The sequence below is a fragment of the Larimichthys crocea genome, chromosome XIII (assembly GCF_000972845.2).
Source record: "Larimichthys crocea isolate SSNF chromosome XIII, L_crocea_2.0, whole genome shotgun sequence".
NCBI classification, from domain to species: domain Eukaryota; kingdom Metazoa; phylum Chordata; class Actinopteri; family Sciaenidae; genus Larimichthys; species Larimichthys crocea.
The window spans coordinates 17,323,763-17,349,731 of NC_040023.1; the positions used below are offsets into that span (position 1 = coordinate 17,323,763).

At 41.1% G+C, this 25,969-nt stretch overlaps 2 protein-coding genes across 9 annotated transcripts in view; both read left to right on the forward strand.

The window, feature by feature from the left end:
- The first annotated feature begins 454 nt into the window (after positions 1-454).
- On the forward strand, positions 455-10,670 carry slc45a4b (solute carrier family 45 member 4b). Of its 6 annotated transcripts, none has more exons than XM_027286981.1 (15): positions 455-640; positions 1,557-1,976; positions 2,055-2,150; positions 2,276-2,530; positions 5,152-5,340; positions 5,434-5,613; positions 5,832-6,469; positions 6,650-6,796; positions 6,904-7,152; positions 7,283-7,402; positions 7,848-7,947; positions 8,072-8,152; positions 8,260-8,390; positions 8,643-8,711; positions 8,966-10,670. In XM_027286981.1, exons 4-15 carry the CDS (start codon positions 2,284-2,286, stop codon positions 9,263-9,265), a joined length of 2,451 nt encoding a protein of 816 aa, XP_027142782.1. In that variant the 5' UTR covers positions 455-640; positions 1,557-1,976; positions 2,055-2,150; positions 2,276-2,283; the 3' UTR covers positions 9,266-10,670. The 6 variants fall into 6 exon arrangements, with proteins under 6 accessions (XP_027142782.1, XP_027142785.1, XP_027142781.1 ...); XM_027286984.1 differs by having other exon boundaries at positions 2,299-2,530; XM_027286980.1 differs by having other exon boundaries at positions 2,055-2,530.
- Positions 10,671-12,165: 1,495 nt separating this feature from the next.
- The window catches only part of LOC104940361 (DENN domain-containing protein 3), a 17,649-nt gene continuing 3,845 nt past the window's right edge, over positions 12,166-25,969 (forward strand). Inside the window, exons 1-21 of one of the 3 annotated variants that reach the window (XM_027286300.1) lie at positions 12,166-12,364; positions 15,312-15,458; positions 15,750-15,939; positions 16,075-16,170; positions 16,422-16,537; positions 16,693-16,814; positions 17,093-17,204; positions 17,453-17,572; positions 17,676-17,774; positions 17,882-18,001; positions 18,101-18,216; positions 18,331-18,486; positions 18,585-18,681; positions 18,821-18,924; positions 19,280-19,467; positions 19,615-19,771; positions 19,848-20,043; positions 20,160-20,328; positions 20,943-21,202; positions 21,290-21,460; positions 25,757-25,886. In XM_027286300.1, the coding sequence (XP_027142101.1) occupies positions 15,375-15,458; positions 15,750-15,939; positions 16,075-16,170; positions 16,422-16,537; positions 16,693-16,814; positions 17,093-17,204; positions 17,453-17,572; positions 17,676-17,774; positions 17,882-18,001; positions 18,101-18,216; positions 18,331-18,486; positions 18,585-18,681; positions 18,821-18,924; positions 19,280-19,467; positions 19,615-19,771; positions 19,848-20,043; positions 20,160-20,328; positions 20,943-21,202; positions 21,290-21,460; positions 25,757-25,886 (2,803 nt within the window). In that variant the 5' untranslated portion in view covers positions 12,166-12,364; positions 15,312-15,374. Of the gene's footprint in view, positions 12,365-15,311; positions 15,459-15,749; positions 15,940-16,074; positions 16,171-16,421; positions 16,538-16,692; positions 16,815-17,092; positions 17,205-17,452; positions 17,573-17,675; positions 17,775-17,881; positions 18,002-18,100; positions 18,217-18,330; positions 18,487-18,584; positions 18,682-18,820; positions 18,925-19,279; positions 19,468-19,611; positions 19,772-19,847; positions 20,044-20,159; positions 20,329-20,942; positions 21,203-21,289; positions 21,461-25,756; positions 25,887-25,969 lie in introns of all 3 variants that reach the window. The other 2 variants (XM_010756950.3, XM_027286301.1) reach the window with 2 other exon arrangements.

Below are 25,969 nucleotides of genomic sequence, written 5' to 3' on the forward strand. Positions count from 1 at the left end.
TTGTTGTTATTGGCGCATAACAAACATTAAGTAAAAAAATATATAAAGAAGATTTTTTTATGTAAACAATATAAATATATGATCCATATGTTTTAAAAATGAAAAGAGCTGTACAGTTTGTGCAGGAATATACAACGTGTCTGACAGGTGATCAAAGCGAGGAAGATGTAATAAAAGGTGTAATTCAAACTAGAAAAATTTCTAAAGAAATTTTGAGTGTGCCTGACTCTGGCCCCGTCGACACTGCTNAGAGTGTGCTCTTTCAGGCACACTCAATGACTAATACTGTACATTATTATTGTTGTTACATAATTATGATTGATTTAGTTAGTATTGGTATTATTATTTGAGGAGTAATATAATAATTTAAAACTTTTTTAAATGATCTATTATTCCCTCCCCGTCCTCCGTAGGTGAGCGGCCGGATGACGTCATTTACGTCTCCCTGTGACCACGCCCCGCTTTGTTACTGTGGAAACCGACGAGATTGATGAGTGCGGGTTAAACAGATGGTCACTCGGCTAGCTGGCAAAGGTTAGCCAGACTGCTAAAAAAAAAACTGAGAGTTTTGTTGTCACGTTGTCGGAAAATGTGTACACAGCGCGGAGCGGCTTTCACTTTGAGCGGAGTAAAATCTCAGGTATGTCACATCTTTCTGTCATCGATATATGTACGTGTAAAATCTGCTAACGTTAGCCTCTTTTACAAGCTCGCTGAAGTAACGTTAGCCTCAGGTCAAACCTCAGTCAAGGTAAAGTTAACAACATGTGTCCGCGGGCAGGTTTGTGCCGTTCTCACGCGCTAAAATCACCGTCATTTATGATGTAACGACAGACGGTCGATAGGTGAGGTTACCTCAGGTGAGTCAGGGTTAGCGTTAGCACAGCTGCTGCCCCTACCCCCCTTAACGAAACATGTCTTAACCGGTCCAGCCAGCCCACCGTGGCACATTCCTGTTGAGAAACACCCATTTTCAACTTGTAAAGCACAGGTTTGTGTTTTGACGCTTAAACATTAACCCACACGTGACCTAACTTTTCACCTCAAAAAAAAAAGAGAAAAAGAGAAAGTAACTGAGTGAAGACGACGAAGAAATTGGCTTAACTGTACCCACACTCACATTGTGCAACAGGCAGGGTGTTGTAATAAGGGTTGATTTCATAATGTGGCTCTGACGTCTTTGTCACCTTGCCTGCCACTTTTATGGTTTGGAAGTTGACTCAATGAAGTATATGAATACTTAGTCACGGGTGCAGTAAGATTGCTTCATCCTTTGTTCATTATGTCTCATGTTCCTTCTATAAACTTCAGGTCAGGGCAGCATATTTATTGCAGATTGCATCAGATTTTATGCGTCCTATCATGGGCGGAAACATCTTTTAGACATGTGAGCATTCGTAGTATTTGACATACTTACAAAAAAGGAATTAAAAACAAGCACTTTGTTAGTTTTATTTGTCTGTAAACACAAATTAAGACAGAGAATGTTAACACCAGGGTGATGCCCGGTGTTATAGCTTTAACTTACTGTCTAACTGTGGTGTGTTTTTCTGCAGGTTGCTGTGTGACTGGGTCTTTGCCAAGAAGTTTCCACACACTTTGACCCCCCCCGACATGTGGGGAAGTGCACTTACATGCACGCACACGGGCTTCTGCTGACCCACGCTGTAAATCTTACACAGTACAAATAGTGCATGCAAACAACGTCCACCACACACTAACCAGCCACAGCGAGCACATTCACAGACCTATCCTAACCCCCTACTCATAGCTTACCACAACACAGCCACTGGAACCCCACCTCTTCAGCTCCTGCCAGCTCCTCCCCTCGAAATACCTTTTGGAGCTGCGTAGATCTTCTTGCTGCTGAATTTTGAAATTGTGCAAACACCAGTGAGGGACACCAGCGCTTTGCCACTGAGCTACTGAGCCATGCCATCTGGACATATATCAGCATGATGGCCTTGTGACAAAATGTATGGAATACATTTTTACCACATCCATTTTTGGACACGTTAATCTCAGTATAATGACGATTCCTGCCTCCTCCTCAGTTATTTGCAGTTCTTTGGCTTTGAAACCAGAAGGTGCTGTCCAGCAGAGATGCTCACTGATTAAACGTTCTGGATATCTTCTGCTTCTCTTGCACAGTGAGTGATCAACATGAAAACGTAGACACGGCATGTTCTATTAGTACATAATAAAGTACAGTTTTGCCAGTATACACATGAAAATAGTTTTTATTGGTATACACTGACATATACCAAACATCTAGCAAAATAAATGGATCCTCTGAAGTCAAACCAGACTGTAATGGGAGGAGAAACACATGAGATGGAGGCTTCTAGCCTTCCGGAGAATACAAAATCTATGGAAGAAGTTGAAGAGAGTGAGAAGGAGGTGGAGGAGGAGGGCAGAACTATGCAGATCCCTATGCATCGCTGGGTAATGCATGGAGCAGTGATGTTTGGACGCGAGTTCTGCTACGCCATGGAAACAGCCCTGGTGACACCGGTGCTGCTGCAGATAGGTAAGGATAAGTGAAACAGTCATGCAGAAACAGACACACTCTCGCTCTTGCTTAAACAAACATTCAAGTTATGTCAGCCTGACATATATAAACACGAAAATGTAGTTACGTAGGCAGCACTGGAATTTCCACTTTAGTTTGTGTTTACCACGTTTTGTTTCAGGCATCTTGGTGATATACATAGAGGTGTTAATTATATAAGTTTACTGGTTGTAGTTTTCAGTGGTGTTGAAGTAGACAGCATCATATCGAGAGGTGTTTCTAATATTTCGGCCACCCCATTTACATACATGAGAGAGCCGTCATATTAGACACACCTTTTAATATAATGCGTTCCAGTACAACACCACCAGCACACACACATAATCAATGAACCTTAATACCTTTCTGACAGTATCAACAAAACAGAAAAATTTAAAGCTTGGTGTGTTTGTGGTGGTATTCCTCTGGTTAGTGCTAGGAATCACTCATAAGTATATAAGATACCACTATTCTTATATAAGAACAGTTGGATTTGGTTTGGATTGAAGCCCACCAGACCTATCCAAAAAGAGTTGTCTTACTGTTACTGCATTAGCCACACTGGGTCTATTGACTTCCCTGGCTGCACCACTGTGTGGTATAACCTGTGTGCCCAGCAGTAGCCAACCAGGCGCTATACAGTTAGACGTGAGGTTTGCCACCATAGCAGAAATGGAACAAAGGCATTTTCCCCTGGCTAGGTATGACAAGAATGTCACACACAGCACATTTCAGTCTCTCTGTTTTTCGTCCCTATTGAAAATATTGTAAGAAAGATTATGTTTAAAAACTTTCAACTCGCCCCATTCAGGATGTTTGAGCATCCATGCTATACTAGTAATCTCTGGAGAAAGTGCATAGAGTGAGAGCACTTTGTAGTTCAGTCTGTCAATTAAGCTGGTGTGTCCATATGTAAAATAAGTTGTTTTCATCTTTTCATAGCCTAGACTCGACGGCCAGACCTTCAGAGTGAAACGGTTGTTGTAAATGATCTGCTGTATAATGCGGATGATAATCAACAGTTGTCTGTTGTGGCATAGTGGTTAGAGTAGTTGAACAGAGCCTGTCACAGTTCTTGTTCGGGCTTTGTAAACCTTCAGAAACATTAACATGCAGTCTTATATTTACCTTTTTGTTACTGTATTGCCAAATGAATCTATCTAATATATCCATAGTTTAGATAAAGGTTATCTTGACATACAGGGTTACTCTCTGAAGCCTAATAAACATATTGAAGGAATTTTCTTTGCAGAGGTGATTTTATTTTCGAAAAAAAAAACTTGCTGTTTTGCATCAGTGTTTACTGTTTAGCCTTCTTCTTCCCAGCCTTTGCTGCATGTTTTTGCATAGTACTGCCACCTGTCGATCAGGGGAACAATGCGAAATGTGTACACATCACCTGCTTGTGCATTGCGCTTGCGTGTGCATCCTTCCGTCCATATGGTTGAGACAAATAAAACATTAGAGGACTGCTTTTAAAAACATGCTTCATGGTCAAATGTCCACAGGGTACCTTGTGTTTCATCAGTGGTGAGAAAGACAGACACAAAGCAAGATATTTTTCCTAGTGCAAGAAAGTCATCCGCTGTTTTGTTGACTTAAGAGAGAGAGAGGAAGGCCAGAGCAGCGCAAGGCATGTGGATAACATGTTGTTCCCGTGAGAACCAGCCAGCTCACCCAGCCAGCTGACTGTATTTAAATCCATCAGATTTTTGCATTGCAAATGCAAAAAGTTCACTTCTTTATATGGAGTGGAAAATCAGGATATTGTCAACTAGCATAGACAGTTGTTTTTTTTCTAATAACTGACAGATAATGGTGCTTCCACAAATGTTTTTGGCCCGAATGGGTGCAGTGTTTCCTGATTTCAGTGCATGCTGAAGCTTAGTTCTCTCTATTACAGAATCAACCTGAATGTGATTTCACCACTTTCCTGGCTGCTTGCTGCATATTTCTGTCAGTGTTGTTGTAACAGGCCACCTCATTGTCTGAAATGTCCTTGCCAGTCTAAAAGCCAGGAAGCAGTTTAAGAGCACCAGTTGTTCTTCAGATTTCAGCATTTTTATGCATGTTCTTAACAACAATGCAATATAGGGAAGCTTTCACCATTGTGTGTGTGCAAGAAAAAAAAAGTTTTTTTTTTTTTTTATTCAGACAAGTTCCCGCCTGCCAAATGTCTGAATGTTGGCGTAATATTGAGATGAGTAATTCACTCCAAAGAACACTGAAGTCAGTAGTTCAGTAGCTTGAGTTAAAGACAGGGTTTATCATAAAAACAAATTCAAATTTAGTGAAAATGTTTCAGAAATGTGTACAGCACATGGACAAAGATAATTGTAAAAGCGCATAGCTCTGGGCTTAACAGAAAAATAGTTCCTCAGGTGCAAAATGAACACAAAAGGCAAACTATACTAGATATACTTGTTGTATGTTGTATATGTGTTTTGTGCTCGATGCTGCCTGAACAAAAATGCTAATAGTCAAGCATTAAAAACACACAGATGTTCTTCAGTTCTTAAGTACCCTGCAATATCTTATCTTGGCTGTAATCTGATCAAATGTTTTTGAATGAATCTATTGTTTTGTTTGTGTTTTTCTAGGTCTTCCTGAGCAATATTACAGTTTGACCTGGTTCCTCAGTCCTATCCTCGGTCTCTTCTTCACACCTCTGATTGGCTCTGCCAGTGACCGATGTACTCTGCGATGGGGCCGAAGGAGACCATTCATTCTGGCCCTGTGTGTAGGTGTGCTGCTGGGAGTAGCGCTGTTTTTAAATGGATCATTAATAGGTGGGTAGAAGGTTAACAAAGGTGATCACCGCTTATGCGTTATAGTAATTAGTGTTTAATCTCATCTCTGTACATTTTGTGGTGTTCTGTCAGGCCTTTCCATTGGTGACACTCCCAGCAACCAGCCAATTGGTATCGTCCTTACTGTACTTGGTGTTGTGGTGCTGGACTTCTCTGCCGATGCCTCTGAGGGACCAATCAGAGCTTATCTCCTTGATGTTGCTGACACAGAGGAGCAAGATATGGCTCTCAATATTCATGCCTTCTCTGCTGGTAAGACATGCATGTATGAACAAATATACACACACAAAGATCATCCACACGGAGCTGTATAACATCAGCAAGAAATCATCTAGTATTTGTGCAAACATACAACATCAAAAGCCACAAATTACTTCTACTGTTTTTACCACAATGTGAGTTTTACACATATAGTCAGTGCAGTCTCACGTACTAGTCCCTGTACACTAATTGAATCTTTATCTCTTCAGGGCTCGGTGGAGCAGTGGGTTACATGCTGGGTGGTCTAGACTGGACTGGCACAGCTCTGGGGCGAGCATTTAAATCTCAGGAACAGGTCCTCTTCCTGTTTGCAGGCGTCATCTTCATCATCTCTGTTATTTTGCATATGTTCAGTATCCCTGAGAAACCTTTCGCTCCATCCAACAAGCTCAAAGTCACAGGGAATGGAGAGTCTACCAGCCACTTGTCTTTCAGGCCTGTTGGTCACACGCCACCTTTACTAGATGTGATTGCAGAGGAGGATGCTTCTGACAAGGACAACGAATCCGATCCTGAGGAAGTGGAAATGGATTTCCTTGCTGTGGAACGGGTGCGGAGTAAAAGTGATTCAGTCTTAGCCATGCCAGATGCTACAATAGAGTTGGATCCCGACCTGCACCCAGACACACAACTTTTTCTGCCAGAGACGCATCACTTTCTACGAGAGACTCAGGGAGAGCTACAAGATGTTTTTAAGCCATCTGACCACAGTATTGGGTCCCCGTCTCCTACTGGTGGACTGCCTGACGTTACTGATGGTATAGCGAAGCGTAACGGTCCAACAAACGGTGCTATTTCTGTCTCTCAAAACAGCTCTGGCTCACAGGACTCACATCTGAAAACACAGGTGAAATCAACTGCTGCAGTGTCAGATTTGATCTTTGGCATAAAAAAATGTCATCAAGTGTCAATGTCAACATGTTATTTGATATGTCAATGACATAAAAAACTCTATTCTGTGTTTCAGATATGTAGTTCAATGTTTAGATTTTCCTTTTAAATGTATACATCTGTGCTTCTCTCCCAGCAGGTTAAGGCTGCCAATGGTGTCCGTGCTAGTATGTCCTCTGACCAGTCCAATCCAATGAAAGGCCATGCTCCCAGTAGGATGGCAAATCGCCCCTCCAACTCCTCAGTTTCATCACGACCACGCCAACCCACCTTCTACAGACAAGTAAAATTACATTTATCTTTGAATTACTTCCTGTAAAAGCAACAATTATTTCATTTTGCAAATATGAAAAAGAAAAAAAAGCTGATGACTTTCTTTTCTCTTTCCAGCCCTCCTTCACTTTCTCCTACTATGGACGAGTGGGATCACAGCGTTATCGACTGCGGCGGACAGCACCTTCGAGCCCACCACCAATCACCACCTCCCGCAGTTTGAACGATCTGAGCGACCTCCAACAGCCTGCAGACCGGCGGGAGTTTCAGCTGTCAGTCAGCAGTCTGTCATCTGTTGGCTCCAGCAGCGAGGGAGGACCTGGCAAGGGTACAACTGTTCGACTGCTCTGGTTATCCATGTTGAAGGTGAAGTAAATTGGAAATATTTTACTGTTCAATATGCACAACATGTCTGACATTGCAACTTTTTTGTGAAATTCCTTCTTCATGTTCACCTGCTGGTCTTGATTGACTCTTTCTTTACTGTCACCGATAGATGCCGAGGCAGCTGTGGAGACTGTGTGTGTGTCACCTCCTCACATGGTTCTCCATTATAGCCGAAGCTGTGTTTTATACTGATTTCATGGGGCAAGTCATCTACCACGGAGACCCTACGGTATACACATACCTTCATGTTGTTGTAAACAGCCTGATCGCGATATGTAATAAATTACAACAAGCAGCATTGCCTTATATTCTGTGACTGACAGGAAGCCAGAATCAAGTATAATACAAATGTAATATTTGAAAAGTTAAATTTGACTTAATTGTTGAAAAATATAATGTGTGTACATTTTGGTTGGTTGTTGCATAATTTTCTTCATAAAATATGTACAACTCCTGCACCCACGTCAAGACAGTGCAACAGATCATTGCATTTAGTGAAGTCTTTACATAATGCAGTGTTACTACATACATGCTCACTGACATCATCTTGTATACGATGGACACCAAGCGTTAGAGGTTAGGGTTTAATAAACTCAGCATGCTGAAAATGTTATGCATGCCAAATTTTAACACTACAGTGTGTGATGACATCGGAATTATTCTGCTTTTTTCAGGCACCAGCAAATTCCACAGAGCTACAAAACTACAACAGAGGAGTACAGATGGGCTGCTGGGGACTTGTGGTCTATGCTGCTACTGCAGCTGTCTGCTCTGGTAAAACACAAACACTTGAACTTGATTGATTAAACTAAATTCCCTCCCTTTTCCAATCTACTTCCCTGCAATGTATCCATCAATTGATGTCTCCCTCTGTCATCCTTTCCACCTCTCCCCTCAGCAATCCTTCAGAAGTACCTGGATAACTTTGATCTGAGCATTAAGGTTGTCTACATTGTTGGAACTCTGGGATTCTCAGTAGGTCAGTAACAAACAGCTGACAATAATAAAGTCAGTGGATTTGAAAGCAGTTGTATATTCTCTTAAAGGGGGTGCAGAATAAACAGAAATGTATTTCTCTGATCTTAGGAACCGCAGTCATGGCAATCTTCCCTAATGTTTATGTTGCCATGGTGATGATAAGTAGCATGGGCATCATCTCCATGAGTATCTCCTACTGTCCCTATGCATTACTCGGACAATACCACGAAATCAAAGAGGTATGTTTGCACATGCATACACATGCACACTGTGAATACACAATAAAACTTGAGATAGGATGATGAACTTTATTGTGTGTAAAGTTCATCATCTTATCTCAAGTTTTATTGTGTGTTTAATTGTTTGCATACTACAGCAACATATTGTAGTATTTGCTCTGTATCTCATCACTCTACAAAAACCTACACACTGACAAACTAAGGGATATGTGATTGAAGTGACAGTCTCTCCTCTGCTGTTCCTCTCCTCAGTATATTCACCACAGTCCAGCAAACACCAGAAGAGGTTTTGGTATCGACTGTGCTATCTTATCCTGCCAGGTGAGCCTGCATACTTTTTTCACTAAAACTTAAATTCCCTTTCAGGTGTGAACTTAATCTAGGTGAATCCACCCAAGTGAAATTTTGCACCATGATTTAGGCTGTGGGCTGTTGTAACATGATGTATTTTTACAAACGTGTGTCATATTCAGGTGCTTTCTGTTCTTGTGGTGGCGATACAGTTGCATGTGAAACATGAGTATCATTACAGTGTATACTGATGTGTTTAATGTTCTGTTTTGATTAATTTTCAGGTCTATATCAGCCAGATTTTGGTTGCGTCGGCCCTTGGATCTGTAGTAGAAGCAGTCGGCAGTGTGCGTGTCATCCCTGCAGTGGCCTCTGGTGGCTCCTTCCTTGGCTTCCTTACTGCCTTTTTCCTTGTCATTTATCCTGATGTGGAATCCAGCAGCTCAGAGCAGGACCAGGACTTGGTGGGTTCATCAGAAGATTCAGAGCCAAATGAAGAAAGGACCAGTGACCAGAGGTTGGCTCTGCTGAACCTCACAGATGGAAATGGTCTGAAGGAGACAGATAATTCCTCTATTGCCTGAGCATTAAGATGTGAAGTTTTTTTTAATGGTTATCTTCACTAAACACAAGCCACAGCATATAGGAATTTACAAATCTGTGCCTTTCTGAAAAAGAAAAAATGGCGAAAGAGGGTGGGAGGATTTGAATAGATTATCTTCTTGGAGGGATGACTCACAAAAAGAAACGTTCTCAGTTTTGGGTTGCACTCCTTGTCTTGTTGCTACCTCAAGCCTAAAACAAATATATGTTTTTGTGATTGGATGCAGAAAAGCAAGCCTCGTAACAGTGATTTAGTTAGGCTATTAAAATAATTTAGTTCAGACTACTGAAACAAATGTAAGCCTTTATTGCTAAATCATAAATGGGAAGCACACAGAGCACTTTCTGTCTCATTTCACACTGATGCTGCAGAATAATGTAATGTTTGGCATTTTACTTAATAGAAGCTGCTCCGTAACTGCTTAATGGACAATCACTTTGCTGCAAAAGTGTTAGTTTGTGTACCTCCACGTTGCTTGTAGACTGAACACAAGTGTACTTATTTGTACCAGACTGTTAGTGGACTATTGTGATAATATATTGCTATTTTATAAATGCCAGACAGTTTCTAAACTACAGATAATGCCTTCTACATTTGTTGGAGAGTTCACAAAATATTTTATTCATAAAAAAAAATCCAATCACATTTTTATTCACATGTGATGTTACCTGTTAAGCTAGTGTGTGATTAGAAGTGCCCATTTATGGTGATTTGCCTATACAGAAACACAAAACTTCTGAATGCCATATTCTTCTTCATTGCCAGAATTTATACTGTAAATGGTATCATTCTCAAATTTGAGCTCAAGTGGTTTTGGGTTTTAGTGTGATTTGTATTGCAGGTTTGCATTCATTTAGCTTTTCTACTGAATTACTTTTAAAAGGGTTTTAAAATATACATTCCAAATACAGGTGAAATCAGAAATGACTTGGTGATGAGCTTCATCAGGGGACGTTTGTCCAGTCAGTCAAAAAAAAAAAAGAAGAAAAAGGATAGAAATGCTTTCAGTGGTAAAGGGATTGCTGTTTCCGTTTGTACTTTGTATTGGAAGCCAAACCACCTTAACTCCCAGTAGTTTAGTGTGCCGTTCTGAGCATTGGACATCCGTAAATCTGCCAGGTTTACCTTTCAGTTTACCTCTGAATAACAAATATGAGAGGTAGCAAAGGGACTGTGAAGGATTATTGTGATCATTGACCAGCATGCATGTTAATGTTTAGCATTTAGTCCCCACCACACTTTAACATTCTAGTAGTGTCACAAACCTACAGTTTACAGTACACACTTAGGACAATTTCTCCTTTCTGTGTGTGTGACAGCCGGGTGTGTGCTATTGTGTTCATTGGGAATTGTTCTGGGCCTGTTTTGTTTTTTTTGTTTGTTTTTTAAAGCACCTTTTCCCAAGAGGTCAGGGCACATAATTTTGTTAGTTTTAGTTAGAGTTCATTTTTGCTAATGTTTTCTAAGCAATATGAGGCACGTGTGCATTATTGACTAGTCCAGTAAATTATTAAAAAATATCCTTTCTGTAGACCTATTAAAATTTCACTTAGTAAAAGCACAAGGTTGACCAAAGCCTCATAGCTTCTATACAGCTTTCTTAATTTCACTTCACATGGTCTAAGTATTTCAGGGATGTTTCAGGGAGAAACACTGCTGTACTGAATAAGATTTTCTTGAACAGGCTTATTGAAATTATTTAAATTTTATACAAATGCTAAGACTTGCAGATATACTGTGTTTTGGTTTGGAAATGTGTTGTTTTTTAAGTGATTCTTGGTTGTTCTTGCTGCTGTATAGACTTTTGTACTTTAAAAACAAGGTATTTTTGTACCAGTTATTTGGGGAAAAAACTTTAAAAACAAGGTATTTTTGTACCAGTTATTTGGGGAAAAAAATGATTGCACCTATACTTGTGTCTGTGTTTTTAATGACGATCCCGCACACATGCTATTTTATGTACACTTCATCCGGAAAATGAATCGACTTCTCAATTGAAGCAACAAGCCGCCGGCAACTATGAGGTGTAATTGACTGTATTTATAGATAAATTGTTACAAGTAATAGTTAAATATCTCATGATTTAAGCATCATCTCTGACTCTTGACAACTTTGTATTAAGAAATAAAGAGTTTGCTACTTTATGAGCCATTAACCTACACTATGGCTAATGTTTTGATAAGTTGCTCTCTGTTGAAGAGACACAAAACAAAGTACTCATGTCTTAAGTTCATGAAATAGTCAATCAAATGTGCTGACAGTTGAAGATACTCCAAGTATCTGCAAATGCTGTAGATCCCCAAAAGTTTACCAATGTGCAATACCATCAAACATCCTTAAAAACACATAATAATTAAGTGATATTATCTCATATTTATAAAACATAAGCATGAAATATTCTGAAGGGATTAATACATTTTCTGGTTATATACTACAAGATGATGCTATAGAATATAATTTAATGGGTTTTTTTATTGCACAACTCATATATCCTGTCTGGGGGTGATTATTTTATTTTATTCTTTTTTATTAGGACCTGAAAAATCTGCAAAAAGAAACTATATCAGTTGAGATTTCCATACTTTACTCATGGAGTGCGTGTCCAGCTGAGCTGACCATGCAACACTCAATTAGTCAACCACCACCACCACCTTCAGGCCAGTGTGAGTTACTACAACAGGATCAAACTCCACCCTGATGATCCTACAGCTGGAAAAGTTTTTGTTTGTTTGTTTTATCAGGTGACACTACTTTAAAGTTTAAAATGTCACATCTGTTCCCTTTTTTGTTGTTGTTGTTTTTGTTTGATTGTTCATTAAATCTGTTTACAACACATTATAAAACTTAAACACGGTACAACATAAGTTCTTCATGGAAATGATTTATTATGATACTGCTTCCTCAAATCATCAACGCGCATGTTTGCACTTCCACACAGAGAAACAGGAAGTGGAGAGACAGGCAGTAAACATGGGAACCGTGATCATCTCGCGTCATTCAGGAGTTTGGCTGCGCGGTTGGAGTCACTTCATCTGTGAAGGGGGGATGAATGAGGAGCAGCACCGTCATCTGTGAGGAGGTGAGCGACCCGAAAGACATGTCAGACTATTTATTGACTTTAAGGAGTTTATTTCTGGTGTTTAACGGTATGTCTGTCTGTGACCAGCATCCTCTCACCTGCACAGCTTGTGACACAGTGTCACGTGTCGCAGCGGCAGTAAATCAGTTAACGCTCATTTTCTAAACTTCAACTTGATAAATGTTACACTGTTTTTCTAAACTTTCATCTTGTCCAGGCTCATGGTGTGTAGAAATATGACTGCAAAATAATATTTTAGACAACCGTCCAAAAAAAAAAGGAAAAAAAAGTCACCACCTGGATTGAACTAAGCAATCAATATATAATATAATCAATAAGAGGCATCCATGGGATAATCATATATTTCAGCTATCAACACGTTATTTAACCCTATCTGATGTTGTGAGTAGATTCTCCTTTTCTTAAACAGCCATGTCTGAAGACATATTCTGTGGTTGTGGAAAGCAAGTTCATCAGTTTCAGAAGGGTCAAATTATTGGCCTGCATCAAGCAAAGAAAACAACTACTCAAATCGGATTAAGAACTGTCCAACGCATTATTAAAACCTGGAAGGATGGAGGTGAACCGTCCTCTTGGGCACATCAGGGTAGGAAGAGAGGTGGATCATGCCTAGTGTCCACCGTACAAGCCTGTGGGGGCGATTATATGACCTGGGTTTGCTGCAGTTTGGTCAGGTCTAGGTTCAGCAATGTCATGTTCCCAAAGAATGAGGGTCAGCTGACTACCTGAATATACTGGATGACCAGGTCTTGCAATCAATGTTTGAGTTTTATTCCCTGACGGGCATATTCCATAACATGACAATGCCAGGATTCTTTAGGCTCACATTGTAAATGAGTGGTTCAGGTTCAGAGATTATGAGACGTCCTTTTGGCCAGCACAGAGTCCAGACTTCAGCCCCACTGAGAATCTTGTGCTAGAGAAGACTTCACGCAGCGGTGTGACCCTCCCATCATCAATATAATAAGATCTTGGCGGAGAATTAATGCAACTATGGATGGAAATAAATGTTGTGACATTGCAGAAACAATGCCACAGCGAATGCGTACTGTACTCGAAGCTAAAGGCAGTCCAACGATAGGTTAGAGTGTCTGTGTTTTTTTTTTTTGGACGGGCAGTGTATAATGAAAGAAGTGAAGAAAAGTCATGTTGCTCTGCCTCTGAGACATCAGTGTCAGCTGCTCTGCCCGCAGTTTATTTCCATCTAATTGATTCTGAAGGTCACATATCTTTCTCATCTGCTTATGTGTGCGCGTCTGTGTTCGTTTTCCACTCCTCAGCTCTGTCCCTTCACACACACACATTAGTTTCCTGTGTTCTAAGTTTGGATACAGACTGCGCAGAAGTTCAGTGCCTTGCAAAAACTTGACCACTTCAGCTGTTGAACATAGAAATATCATAGATCGATAGTTTATGTCACTAACTGTCCTGTGAGCTTATCATAAGGTGTAACACTGTTTCAAAAATGCTGTGTTGTTATGGTTTGATGTGGAATTTGTCCTGTTTTTCAACGATCATATGATTGTACTGTATATTATGATGATCATATCCTCGGACCAATAAAACAGGGATAACAGAGGTCATGTGGTGTGTTCTTTTATTGGCATATCAGTTCAGTCATGCTGGACGTTCTTGCAGCTGATAGTTTCTAGTGGTCTTTTTTTGTTTGTTTGTTTTGTTTGGAATCTTAGAAGAATAGAATAAAACGATCACTTGAAGGTATCCTGTGCTGTGCAGCCCAGCTTCAGCCAAACAAATTGTGCATTTATATTTTTAAGATGCTTTGTTTTTGCCCCTCACTACAAGTGTGCATCTGCAGTTGTTGTGAGTTGGACTGCTGTAAACATTTCATCCATACATGCCATTCGTTGTGGCCCAGTTAGAAGTCACATTCTTGTACATTTTGTGTATATCTGTCTATCTCCCTCTACATACAAGAGGCTAGACCAAGAGAATCTGATTTTAAAGTTATTCGCTTTGTGCAGTGAAAAACACTGATTAAATGACGGCTGACATCTTGTTTTCTGTCTTGTATAGATTCAATCAATTTAACTAAATAAGTTATTATCCTAAATCGTTATATGAATCTCTAAGAACACTTCATGGTTTACCACCGGCGCCACAAACTAAAAATGACCTCCTGGACAACAGTGTTTTGTTCCAGAGACTCACACAGCAGTAATCAATTCCACAGTATCAGACGGCTAAATGAAGATGTTGTACTACAGTAAAATGCATGCAAGTACATTTGAATGCACTCTCCTGACTCAGAATTTGCTTTAATACTTGTTGTTTCTCTCAGACCATAGCAATAATGTTGCATTTTGGACAATTTGTCAGTATCTGCTCATTTCATTAACCTAAAAGTCTCAAGTTCCAAATTGGAAATAGTATATCTTCAGTTTAAGTATTGTAGTGAAACATTTGCATTGTCTCTGGATACAGTGAAGAGTTACAACCATCACAGGCCCATGCCTATCTATCAAGTAATTAGGATTTATCTTATGTGAATTATGTTTTACCCTCTGTAGCCTCTGAAGTGTAAAAACATGTGAACTGCAGAATTATACAGCTTGTCCTGAATCACACAGTGTTGTGGAACTCATGTAAGACACAATGTGGAAAATATGATAATTGCACCATGTAGTCTCTGATGTAATAAAATCAAATAAAACTGGCTCTGAGGAAGTCGTAATTATTGAAGCGAAGCTTTTTCTACACTCTGCATCTTGGGATAATCCTGTGATAGGGAAAAAAATGTCTGGCTGGGTCTTTAGAAGTTGTTGTTGATGAGAACAGCCGCAGCGATAATGAGCTGGAACAGCCACTCTGTTATGCTGTGACTGATTGATGCCTTTGTCACTCATTGGTTACACTTCCTCTGCTCTCTGACTGGCTTCTGTGTTTGCTTCTCTGTTACTTTCAGTGGCTGTGATCTAAGCAGGTCCAGTTCTGCCGGTCCAACTTGGTCCCTGGGCCGGTGTGAGTGATGGCGGACCATCTGCCTCCTGTTCTGCTGGAAGCCTGTGTGGTGGTAGGAGCATCTAACGACAAACTCCGGGAGATCTCCCAGGTATTTGCAGCTGAATACCTGATACACCATTCCATTTTGTTGGGTTGTTATCGTACTGAGGATCCCAGATAACAAATGTTTTGATATCATGACAGTAATTTCAATTTTGCTTGTATTGTCATGATTGGATGGAGTTTAATCTGAGTATGTTGAATGCCTGGAAACGCCATCTTTATTAATTTTTATCTCTTTACTAATCAGGTTAATTACACTGAGATTTCTTCTTTACTGAAATGAGTAATGTATGTGGAATGTGTGGAATTTCTGGATATATTAATATAACCCACTCAGGCCATTAACAATAATGGAACTCCGAAGCACCTCCTGTTGGAGCCGGAGGTACTACATGTGTTGGCGCCTCCCTTCGTTAGCAAACCGCAAGCTGAAAACGAATTAGTAAGGTCACATGGGAGGAGGAGGCGCTCCTTTCTCAGGAAGAAGAGGGAACAGCCTCCTTCAGTTGCAGCAACTCCCAGCCAAGGTCTGGTACCTGCTTGTCTACGTCTATCTTCACATATCACTTCTGTGGAGCCACAAACATGTTGTTTTTCTCAGGGTTTCTGATTGATCTCAGGCCTAATGTTGCCCCTGTTAAGTGATTTTTCTATTACTTTAGCCCATCATATTTCTGCAGACGGAAGAGGAGGAAGCGTAGAAGTGATTGTTCCTAAAGACATCGACCTCATGGCTTTACCACAGCTCTGCTTTCCGGGTATTTAATATTCCCTGCCACAGCTTTGCTAAATCCACAAAATAATTTCTCAAAAATGTCTAAATATTTTCTGTCATCCTCAAACTAATCATCATTATTCAATTTGAAAGAAATTTGGTTCAAAAGTTGAAATATGAGATTTCTGACATGCGCATTGCTCTATGTTCAGCCATACAGTAACACAATATTGACATCTTGTAACTGAAGTATGTCATACTCGTTAACATTTCAAATCTTTTTCTTTTTACCAGGTGGGCTCCAAGTAACCAAAGAAGAGAAAGATGAACAGTTCCACTTCCTGGTTTTCACTGATGTCTTTGGCAACAAGACGCATGGAGTAGTAATGCAGTATTACCGACCAATACTGGTACACAGTACTACATGTAATACTTCACACACACAGTTAACATAAATCTGTATTTAATGGCCCCCATCAGATTTCTAACCCAATGCAAATTAAAAACTTACTGAAAAATGTACATAAAACTAACCTTTGTGTGTCACTGTCCTGTGTTTTTACAGGAAGAGGTATCGTTCTTCCAGAACCACGGGTCCTTTAAGTTTTCTAAACTTTTCTCTGCCTACAGTTTCTGTGTCATATCCAAATACCCTTACTTCACTGCACTCAAAGACTGTCTGTCATGGTGAGAAACATTGTATGAAAGGAAAAAAAAACACAACACATATAACCATATAAAAAGAATCACAGAGAGCTTTTGTTTGTTCATGTTCAGTTTAACCATATATTTATGTTAATAGGTAGCTACAATGTGATTGTCCATAGACTAACAGTGTACATAGAATACTTGTTTTATCTGTGATGTTTCTTAATCTTTATTTCAAGACTTAATTTAATCTTTTTGTGTCTTTCTCGTATTTCTCTCTCAATCTTTTTGTCTCTCTCTGTTTGTTTGTTTGTTAGTCTGTTAATCCAGCTGAGAACTTGTCGTTTATCAGACATGGAGGAGAGAGTGAAGGAGTTTGCAGCCAAGCTGGCATTAGTGCCTATCCCCCCTCCTGGACAGCTACATTTGGTGTGTGTGTGCATTTGTATGTGTGCACAAACATTACAAACAAACAGGTTTTTTTAATCGCACTCGTCATTGTGTAGCCAGATTGCAATCCATTTAGTCATCCATCGGGTCCATATTGCTGATATAACAGACTTCTATAGGCAATATCTATGTGTGTACTTTTCTCTGTGTCCTTTACTGTGATACAGAGGCAGCCAGACAAAAGATAGAAGAACACAAACTGTAACACTGTTTTTTTTTTTTTATAGATGTTTACTTTGCGTCCTCTGACCATTGTATTACCATCCCAAGAAGACAAGGACCACCCAGCTATAGATTTAGACCTTCATCTCCCGTTCTTCTGCTTCAGGCCACAGCAACTACTCCAGGTATTACACACACCTGTCGTATTAGTTTGAATAAAACAGGAGGAGGCTGACATTAACTTTCATGTGTCTTTCACTGGCCATTTCTCTGTCCCTGTCTCTGTAGGTGCTATCTTGTCTCCTGCAGGAACAGCGGGTGGTGTTATTTTCTGCTGACTGGGCCAGACTCACGCTGGTGGCAGAGAGCTTGTTGCTTTTTTTGCAGGTCATTTGAAAATATCTGCACAGCCCACAGTAATGCTCAATCACACATGATGTCAGAACTACTTTTATCAAATCCCATCCCAAAAATCTCCCTGATCTTATTTCCAGCCTCTGTCATGGCAGCAGCCATATGTTCCTGTCCTGGCCAGAGGCATGCTGGACTTCCTCATGGCTCCTACTGCTTTCCTCATGGGCTGCCATCTGAGCCACTTTGAGGAGGTTGCTGCTGTGAGTACACAACCATTCAAATCAGTATATACTGTATATGTTTAGTGCACACATGTATAGAGGAGAGATTTATTTTATTATTGTTCTTTGTCCATACAGGAAACAGATGATCTGATTCTAATCAACATTGATAACGGAAGTGTTTCCACTTCTTGTTCTGAGATTGTTGACCTACCAGAGATTCCCCCAGCTGCTGCAGACTGCTTCACACAGAGGTATACACTGTAATGCCGAAACAATACAGAAATACAAACAAATAAAATATGCATATAGTTTGACAAGAGATATGAATGTTTCTATTTGTTTATACAGTGAGTGTGTTGTTGCAGGTGTCTGTCACTGAAGATACATTTTGACCTATATCAGTGCTGCCATGCAAGCTGCACTGACATCAGTGAGCAGCGAGCACAGAGAAGAACATGGCAACACAACCTCAACCATGAAATCCAGAGGATCACACTGGAACTGATTGTCAACATATTCAGGTTGTGTGTGTGTGTGTGTGTCCTTTGTTTACTGAAATCTAACTGGACGGTCCTCCTAATAAATATATGTTGTTAATGTTAATGTTTGCTTATAACAGGGATGTCAGCTGTCATCTGAACTATGAACATCGGGTGTTTAACAGTGAGGAGTTCCTGAAAACCAGAGAGCCAGCTGAACAGCTGTTTTACAAGATGGTGAATATTAACTTGACAAAACAAGTAACAGTTTTAATATTATTTTACCTTGAATAGTGACAAATTAGCCGACATCTCTTAGCAGACATGAGATGCTGGCTCAAGTGCTCCTCTTCAAATGAGTGTGGCTGTGTTGCAGGTGTTGGAGACACACATTTTCCATTCATTCCTCAAGGATCGTCTCAACAGGAAAATGGACAACTTTGCCCGAATGGAACTTAGTACTCGTTCTGAAATGCAGAAGTGAGTTATTAACCTTATTTTTTTTTTTAAAAGGCCTAAAACCAAATGGTATTCACCACACCACATGATCTTTGTTTCCTCTCGTTGATAGAAATGTGAACTTCACAGTACTTTATAGCCATTTATAGCCTTAAAAAAACTTAAACCAACAGTTCTCTAAAACAGTTCTAATAAAACATGAACATTATAAACAAGCTCAACAGCTGACAACATTTTGAAGTCTGCAGCTGAGTCGAGGTACCAAATAACCACTGCAATCTCCATCTTGCAAAATGCAAGTCTGAATTTCTCATCCCGTTTTTGTGTTTTTTTTTTGTGTACCCCTACCCCAATATTTCTATCACTGGTCACCTAGGATGAAGGGTATGGTTGAAATCCCACGCAGACCCACCATGCAGGAGATTCAAGCCCGGAGGAAGAGCTCTTTTACAGAGAGCAGGCTGAGTAAGAGATTGGGGACGAGCCTTCCAAACCTCGGGGATGACCAAACTATCAGCTTCCAAAAAAACACACTGCTGACCGGGATCGTCATATCTGACCCCGGTGAGACTGGAGGGAAAGCACAACAAAAGCACAAAGATATGGCTGTAAAAGATTTAACCTTTCTCTGTTTCTCTCCTTTTCTTGCTTTCGCCTCATCCTCCCCCAAAACATATTGTCTCTCCTTGTGCTCTTTTCATCTACTAGCAGTGAGAACTCTCCCTAAGCCGGTAAATGTGTTTAAGCTCCCAGATTTCCCAGCCTCTCTGTCCTTCCACTCTGTCCAAAGTTACTACAGCGAGCTGATCCAGCAGCTTGGCAAGGCCATCTTCTCTGTCCAAAATGAGAACCCCACCCTGTTGGCCAGGTATAATGCTTTCATTATTCCTGAGTCCCTTCTCCTCCTCCTCTAAAGCACAAGTATAATAATTTCCCCTCTGCAGATTCTACTACTTGCGCGGTTTCATCAACACATTGTGTTCACGACGGCTGGACGCTCTTGCTGACTTTCAGAACCTCTACAAGACCGACACCGCCATCTTCCCAACACAGCTGGTCACATGGCTCATGGATTCACTGCACCGAGATGAGAGACAGCAAGCGGACAGGCGACCTGAACTCAAGAGACTCATCCTCAAGGTGAGTCAGTTCACACAATCTTTATTCCCATCTTGGTGAAGTGGTGATTGGAGTGTTTGGTGAGTATGGTGAGCAGTAAATAATGGATGCGATATGGCCTTTTCTCCATCTGTTAGGTGAAGACGGAGAATGAGAAGCTGTTGGTGCGGCCTGATGACCACGTCAAGAAGTTTAAGCTACCACGAAAGCATCTGCATCAGGAAGAGTTTGTGCGTTGTGTCCAGGAGTGTGGGATTGTTAAGGATGTAGCCACCATACACCGTTTATTTGATGCTCTGACTGATGGTAAGCAAGGACAGGAAGGCTGCTGTGTGTAGATCACTTTTGATATTGACTGAAACGTGTTTATGAATTGTAAAGAGACTTTGAGAAGTCAAACCTCAGACTTACAAAAGCTGTAGTGATGATTAGATGTGCTTTGAGCTGACATAGTGGACACACACGTGACTATACAGCGATCTCCACCAGTATAACGTGAAAGAATTTTGAATTGATTTCATCACTTGTTGCCAACATGGTGCAGTCTGTCAGATGATCCGTCACACTCCTTTAATGCTCTGTAAGCGCAAAGTACAGCATGTTCTCTTGTGCTCTCTCTCACACACACACACACACACACACACACACACACACACACACACACACACACACACACGGGTAATGAAATGGATTCAGACCAAATCCAAAACCATCATCATGGTTTTCCCCGTCTTTGTTATGATTGTTATTAAACATAAAAGGCAATCATTTTTGGCCATAGGGAAGAAACAACACTATTCTGACATAGCTGAGGTTAAATGTGGAACTTATTTAATCTATTTGTGTCAGCGGGTTTTTATGCATGTTTTTCCCCTCTTAATGTAAAACATGATTGCAGAACCTTCCTCTCTCTGTCCAAGGCCAGCCAAAAAAGGTGGACCCTGAACTCTTCAAAGTTTTCTACACCTTCTGGAAGGAGATGGAGATCGAGGCACAAGATGTCAACTTGCCCTCTGGGGTTATAGACCATCTTGATAACAGCGAGTGTGTTTACAAGTTGTCGTCATGTGTCAAGACCTCATATGGCGTTGGTAAAATTGCCATGACGCAGAAACGTCTGTTCTTGCTTACTGAGGGACGACCGGGCTTCCTGGACATAACAAAGTTCAGGGACATACAGGTCAAGTGTCTTTAATCTCTTTTCTTTGGATTATGTTTTATTTGTTTATTTGTTTTTTTATTTATTTATTATTTCCTCTCTATGCAGGAGGTGAAGATTGCTTCAGCTCCCTTTCTACTTCTTCGTATCCCTTCACTTCGTATCCAGACGTCCCGCAGGCCTGAGGTGTTTGAGGCCAACCTGAAGACAGAGACTGAACTCTGGAACCTCGTGGTGAAAGAGATGTGGGCTGGACGCAAGATGGCCGACCAACACAAGGTGCAGCTCGTTTTGGCTAAATTTGGGCTGACCTGGCCATTTGAGTTCAGTCCAGTTAAAAAAGGATGTAATGTCAATGGTGAACATTAGGGATGTAACGATGCATCGTGACACGATTAAAAATCGGTACAAATGCGTGACGACTCGCATCGGTTGACAGAAAAAATGAAACGCGATTCTTGGCGAATGGGAACCTGCACAGCGCGTGCTCTCACTGGTCAAACAGGCTTCCCGGCGCGATGCGTGAGCGTGGCGTATTTGGTCCGTCCTGCATGCGACTTCAAACCCCACCGGGAGTGTTTCAGGAGAGCGCTTAGCCCGCCAGACTTTGTTTACTTGCTCAGATTTGGACATTTTCCCGGTGTTTCCCTTCTAAACATGTTTCTACATGTGTAAATATGTTACGTAGTTAGTTAGTTTCACTTTTGTCTGTTTTTACGACCGGCAGTTTGCACGGGGTATTTTATTTTGAAAATCCACTGGATTCTCTTTGCTTTTTCTGTGTCTGGCTTTCGCCCGCTCGAGGTTGCTAATGAACTAGCGACGCGGAGCGGCTGAAACGGAGCAGTTAACGTAATTTCTAGGAGCATAACCTTTTTATTTATTTATTTATTTATTTATTTATTTATTTATTTATTTATTTATTCTGCATGTGGTCCAGGTAGGGATATTTTACGTATTCTATTTTGTTGTGTTTTTGTTTTTTTGCAGTGCTGACACTGGAATGTCATTTCTCTTGATAAAAATATATTTTTCTGCTGACCCTGTCCACAGCAGTGCATAGCTCTACTTCTCTACTGCAGCTATAAGTACAGCTACAACCTCACTTTAAAAACACCACAACTATTCTGAGGCATTCTACATATTCATTTCATGTTTTAACCAGTTTTTATTGTTAATGGGTGAACTGGTTGTAATGTAGCTTAAAGAACGAATGCATGAATCCATGAATTCCCAGTTGCCATTGACTGTGAAGGACAAAAAATTAATTTAGCATAAACAGTTAATTTAAATTAAAAAAATAAATATTTGAATAAATATTATCTTTTTATATTCACTTAGGATATTATCAGCTACATTCAAACCCTGAGAACATTTTATGTTTCTGTGATGTCATCTTAAATTAGAATGACACAGACAGAGGATGTTTCTGTAAAAAGGCCCAAGAACTGTGCAACTACAAAAACTATGAAATATAACAATGTCTGAACTTTGAACTTTTTTTTTTTTGTTTGTTTTAATTTTTTTTGTTTTTTTTTGCGTTTTTTTGCGTCCTTGGACGCAGGGGAAACCAGAGCACCTGGAGAAAACCCGGAGAACTCGATGTTCTTTAGTTCTCCCTCCTCCTCTTCCACCTCTGTGGTTTCCTCAACCCCAGAAAGTGACGGGTCCTCTTCCAGACAGAAGGTGGTTCTGCTGTCCTGTCTGGAAGATTTCCCTGAGCCTCTCTCTGGGATTCGAGGGCCAGTGCAGGACTGATGGTCGCCTGCTGCTCGCACTGCTTGTCCTCAGCCTGCTTCGGTGGTTCGAGGGCCAGTGCAGGACTGATGGTCTCTTCCTGCTCACACTGCTTGTCCTCAGTGGCTTCAGCCTCCTTTGGTGGTTGGTTGTCATTATTGTCTGTGATTTTTTGGAGAGCCTCTCTCTCAGCCGTGAACTCAGTGGATAGCTTCAGGCTGAGTGAGATCTGAACACTGAGCTCAGTTTTCAGGTTGTCCAGCTCGCTCTCAAAAATCTTCTTGCTCTCATGGGCATTTTGCTGCAGGACAGTGATCTCCTCTGCCATCTGTTGACGGATGGCTTCCTGCTCAGCCCTCACGTTTTGGGTCATACGGAAGCCCTCTGACACTGAGACTGCATGAGACTTGACTTCCGTTTCAAGCTCACGCTGCAGGGTCTCGGCCTGCTCTCTGACCGTGGTGACTTCGGCTTCATACTTCTGGGTAGTCTCGTGCATCTTGTCCAGTTCCTTCTCTAGAGTCATGTTCTTTTCCTTTTCAGCTTCAATCTCGGCAGAGAACTTGTCCTGACTGAGCTTGTGTGTCTCTTGCAGCTCCTCATAACTTTTCTGCAGGAGTTTCTTCTGCTCAAGCTCCTTCTCAAGGTCAAACCTCAGGGTGTCAGCCTGCTGCTTGACCTCATGGAGTGACACACTCGCCTGCTCCAGTTGTTCTTGGAGAGTCTTGTTCTTGTCTCTCTCTTCCTGGAGTGCCTTGAAGGCTTCTTCGTAGTCAGACTGCACGAGCTGCTTCTGCAAGATCTCATTATCAAGATCCTGCTGAAGGTAAAAGGCTTGCTTTTTGAGCTTGGGGACATCATTTTCATACCTGGCGTTGAGCACTTGGTAAGAAATGTGGAGCCGTTCCAGTTCCTCCTGAAGAAGCTTATTCTTGTTTTGCTCTGCCTGGAACTTTTCCTCATTAATGATGTGAGCCACCTGCAGCTCCTCATAGTCGACCTGCAAGAGTTTCTTTTTCTTCCTCTTGGTGTTGTCGCTGACTTGGTTGGCGATCTTTGCGGTGCTGAGAGTTTCTGGATTGGTGTACTTCTTGAGTCTCTCTAGCTCCTTCCTTGTCTCTTTTTCCTTGTTGATGAACGACTCCTTCAAGGATTTTTGTCTCTTCAGCTGTGCTTTTGTTTCCTCCAACTCTTGGTTGAGTTGGCAGCTGGTCTCACAAAAGCAGCCGCGTACGGTCTGCTCTTCATCGCTCTTCTGGTTACCACTGGGGTTCCCTGGGCGCTGCATTTTCTTTCTTTGGCTGGTAGTCAGTCACAAAGTAATGCTTGTAGGTTGCAGTTGTAGATCTCTGACGAACAGTTGTATTCTGTATCAGTCGTTGTCTCTTTGCAAATTGTCTTTTCTGGCTCTTTCTCACTGTGGTATCACGATTTGAAAGGTCTGAAATGATCTGACTGACTGAAGCGTCGTGGCCTTATATACCGTCCTGATGATGTCACAATGCATGTGCCTTTGATGTGTGGTTTTGCTCTGATCTGTACAGTTCCATTTGTCCCGCCCCTTTTTCTCTGATTTGTTTACATTCTAAGTCACATGGTGTAATTCAAACGTAAACACATGGTTGCACTGCCAATATGGCGGCAGCCAGAGCCACCACACTCTTCAGAAACCTGTAGGTGACGTCGTGGATACTACATCCATTGTATACTGTCTATGGTCTGCCTCAGAGTACGATGCTGGTCTGCACCATGGTGCAAGATCATTCAGTTATTTACATACACTCTGTAAATCAAAGACACATGAATGAGCAAATAAAAAAATGTCATAAGAAATATTTACTATTTAGTTTCTCCTTCATGTTTTGAACGGGAGGGTGAGTAGATTGTGTTGAAATCCGTGACTGCACTGCTTCATTATTTACCCTCATCACGACCCTAACAAGGAGTCCTGGACTAATTTATCTGGCTCCGGACTTTCAGTCAGTCAGTTTGATTGTGGTCATTTCATTAAAACAAAAACAATACAGGCCACAACATTAATGTCGGACCCACCAAGGTTGATGGTCCAAGTGCAGTTGTTGAGCCACCATTTTTCTACAGCAGCCCAGAGCAAACAACCCAAAGATGATCTAGAAATGGCCTTTTTATGTGAATTTCTGCTACTTCACTGCTGGGTGCCACTAAATCCTACACACTGGACTAGGGATGTAACGATGCATCGTGACACGATTAAAAATCGGTACAAATGCGTGACGACTCGCATCAGCAGTCAGAAAAAATGAAACGCGATTCTTGGTGACTGGGAACCAGCACAGCGCGTGCTCTCACTAGTCAAACAGGCTTCCCAGCGCGTTGCGTGAGCGTGGCGTATTTGGTCCGTCCTGCGACTTCAAACCCCACCGGGAGTGTTTCTGGTGCGAGTGCTTAGCCCGCTAGTTTACTTTGTACTTGCTCAGATTTGGAGCACATGAAAAAATCGTATCATGAACAAAAAATCGTGACTCGAATCGAGTCGTGAGTTGAGTGTATTGTTACATCCCTAGTGAACATTAACTTGTGACTCTTGCAGAACCACGTACACCCAAAAAAGGAAACGTCTAGAATAAGGTACATGGACTTTAAATACAGAGAACATTTGGTCTGGACCTCACCATCACTCCTCTAGCGGGCTTGGCTGGTGCTGACAGTATATATAGGCTTGACAAATGGCGCAAATAGTCATATGAGGGCAGTTATACACAAGTCAGTTTTTGATGTGTTTGTTATTTTGACTCTAGTGTAAATGGTAGTGTACTTAACTAATATTTCTTTAATGCGGTTTAATTATTGTCCTTCTAGGATCCTCAGTACATGACTCAAGCTCTGACCAACGTCCTATTGATGGATGCTGTCACGGGCTGCCTGCAGACCCAGAGGTCCATCATTGCTGCCTCAAAGCTGGCCTACTTTGACAAGATCAAACATGAAGGTCGGCTCTGGTCTCACTCTGCTGCTTTTTCTGCTTCTTATTCTTTTTTTTCTTTTTCTTTGACAAAAATAAAAATTAGCTTT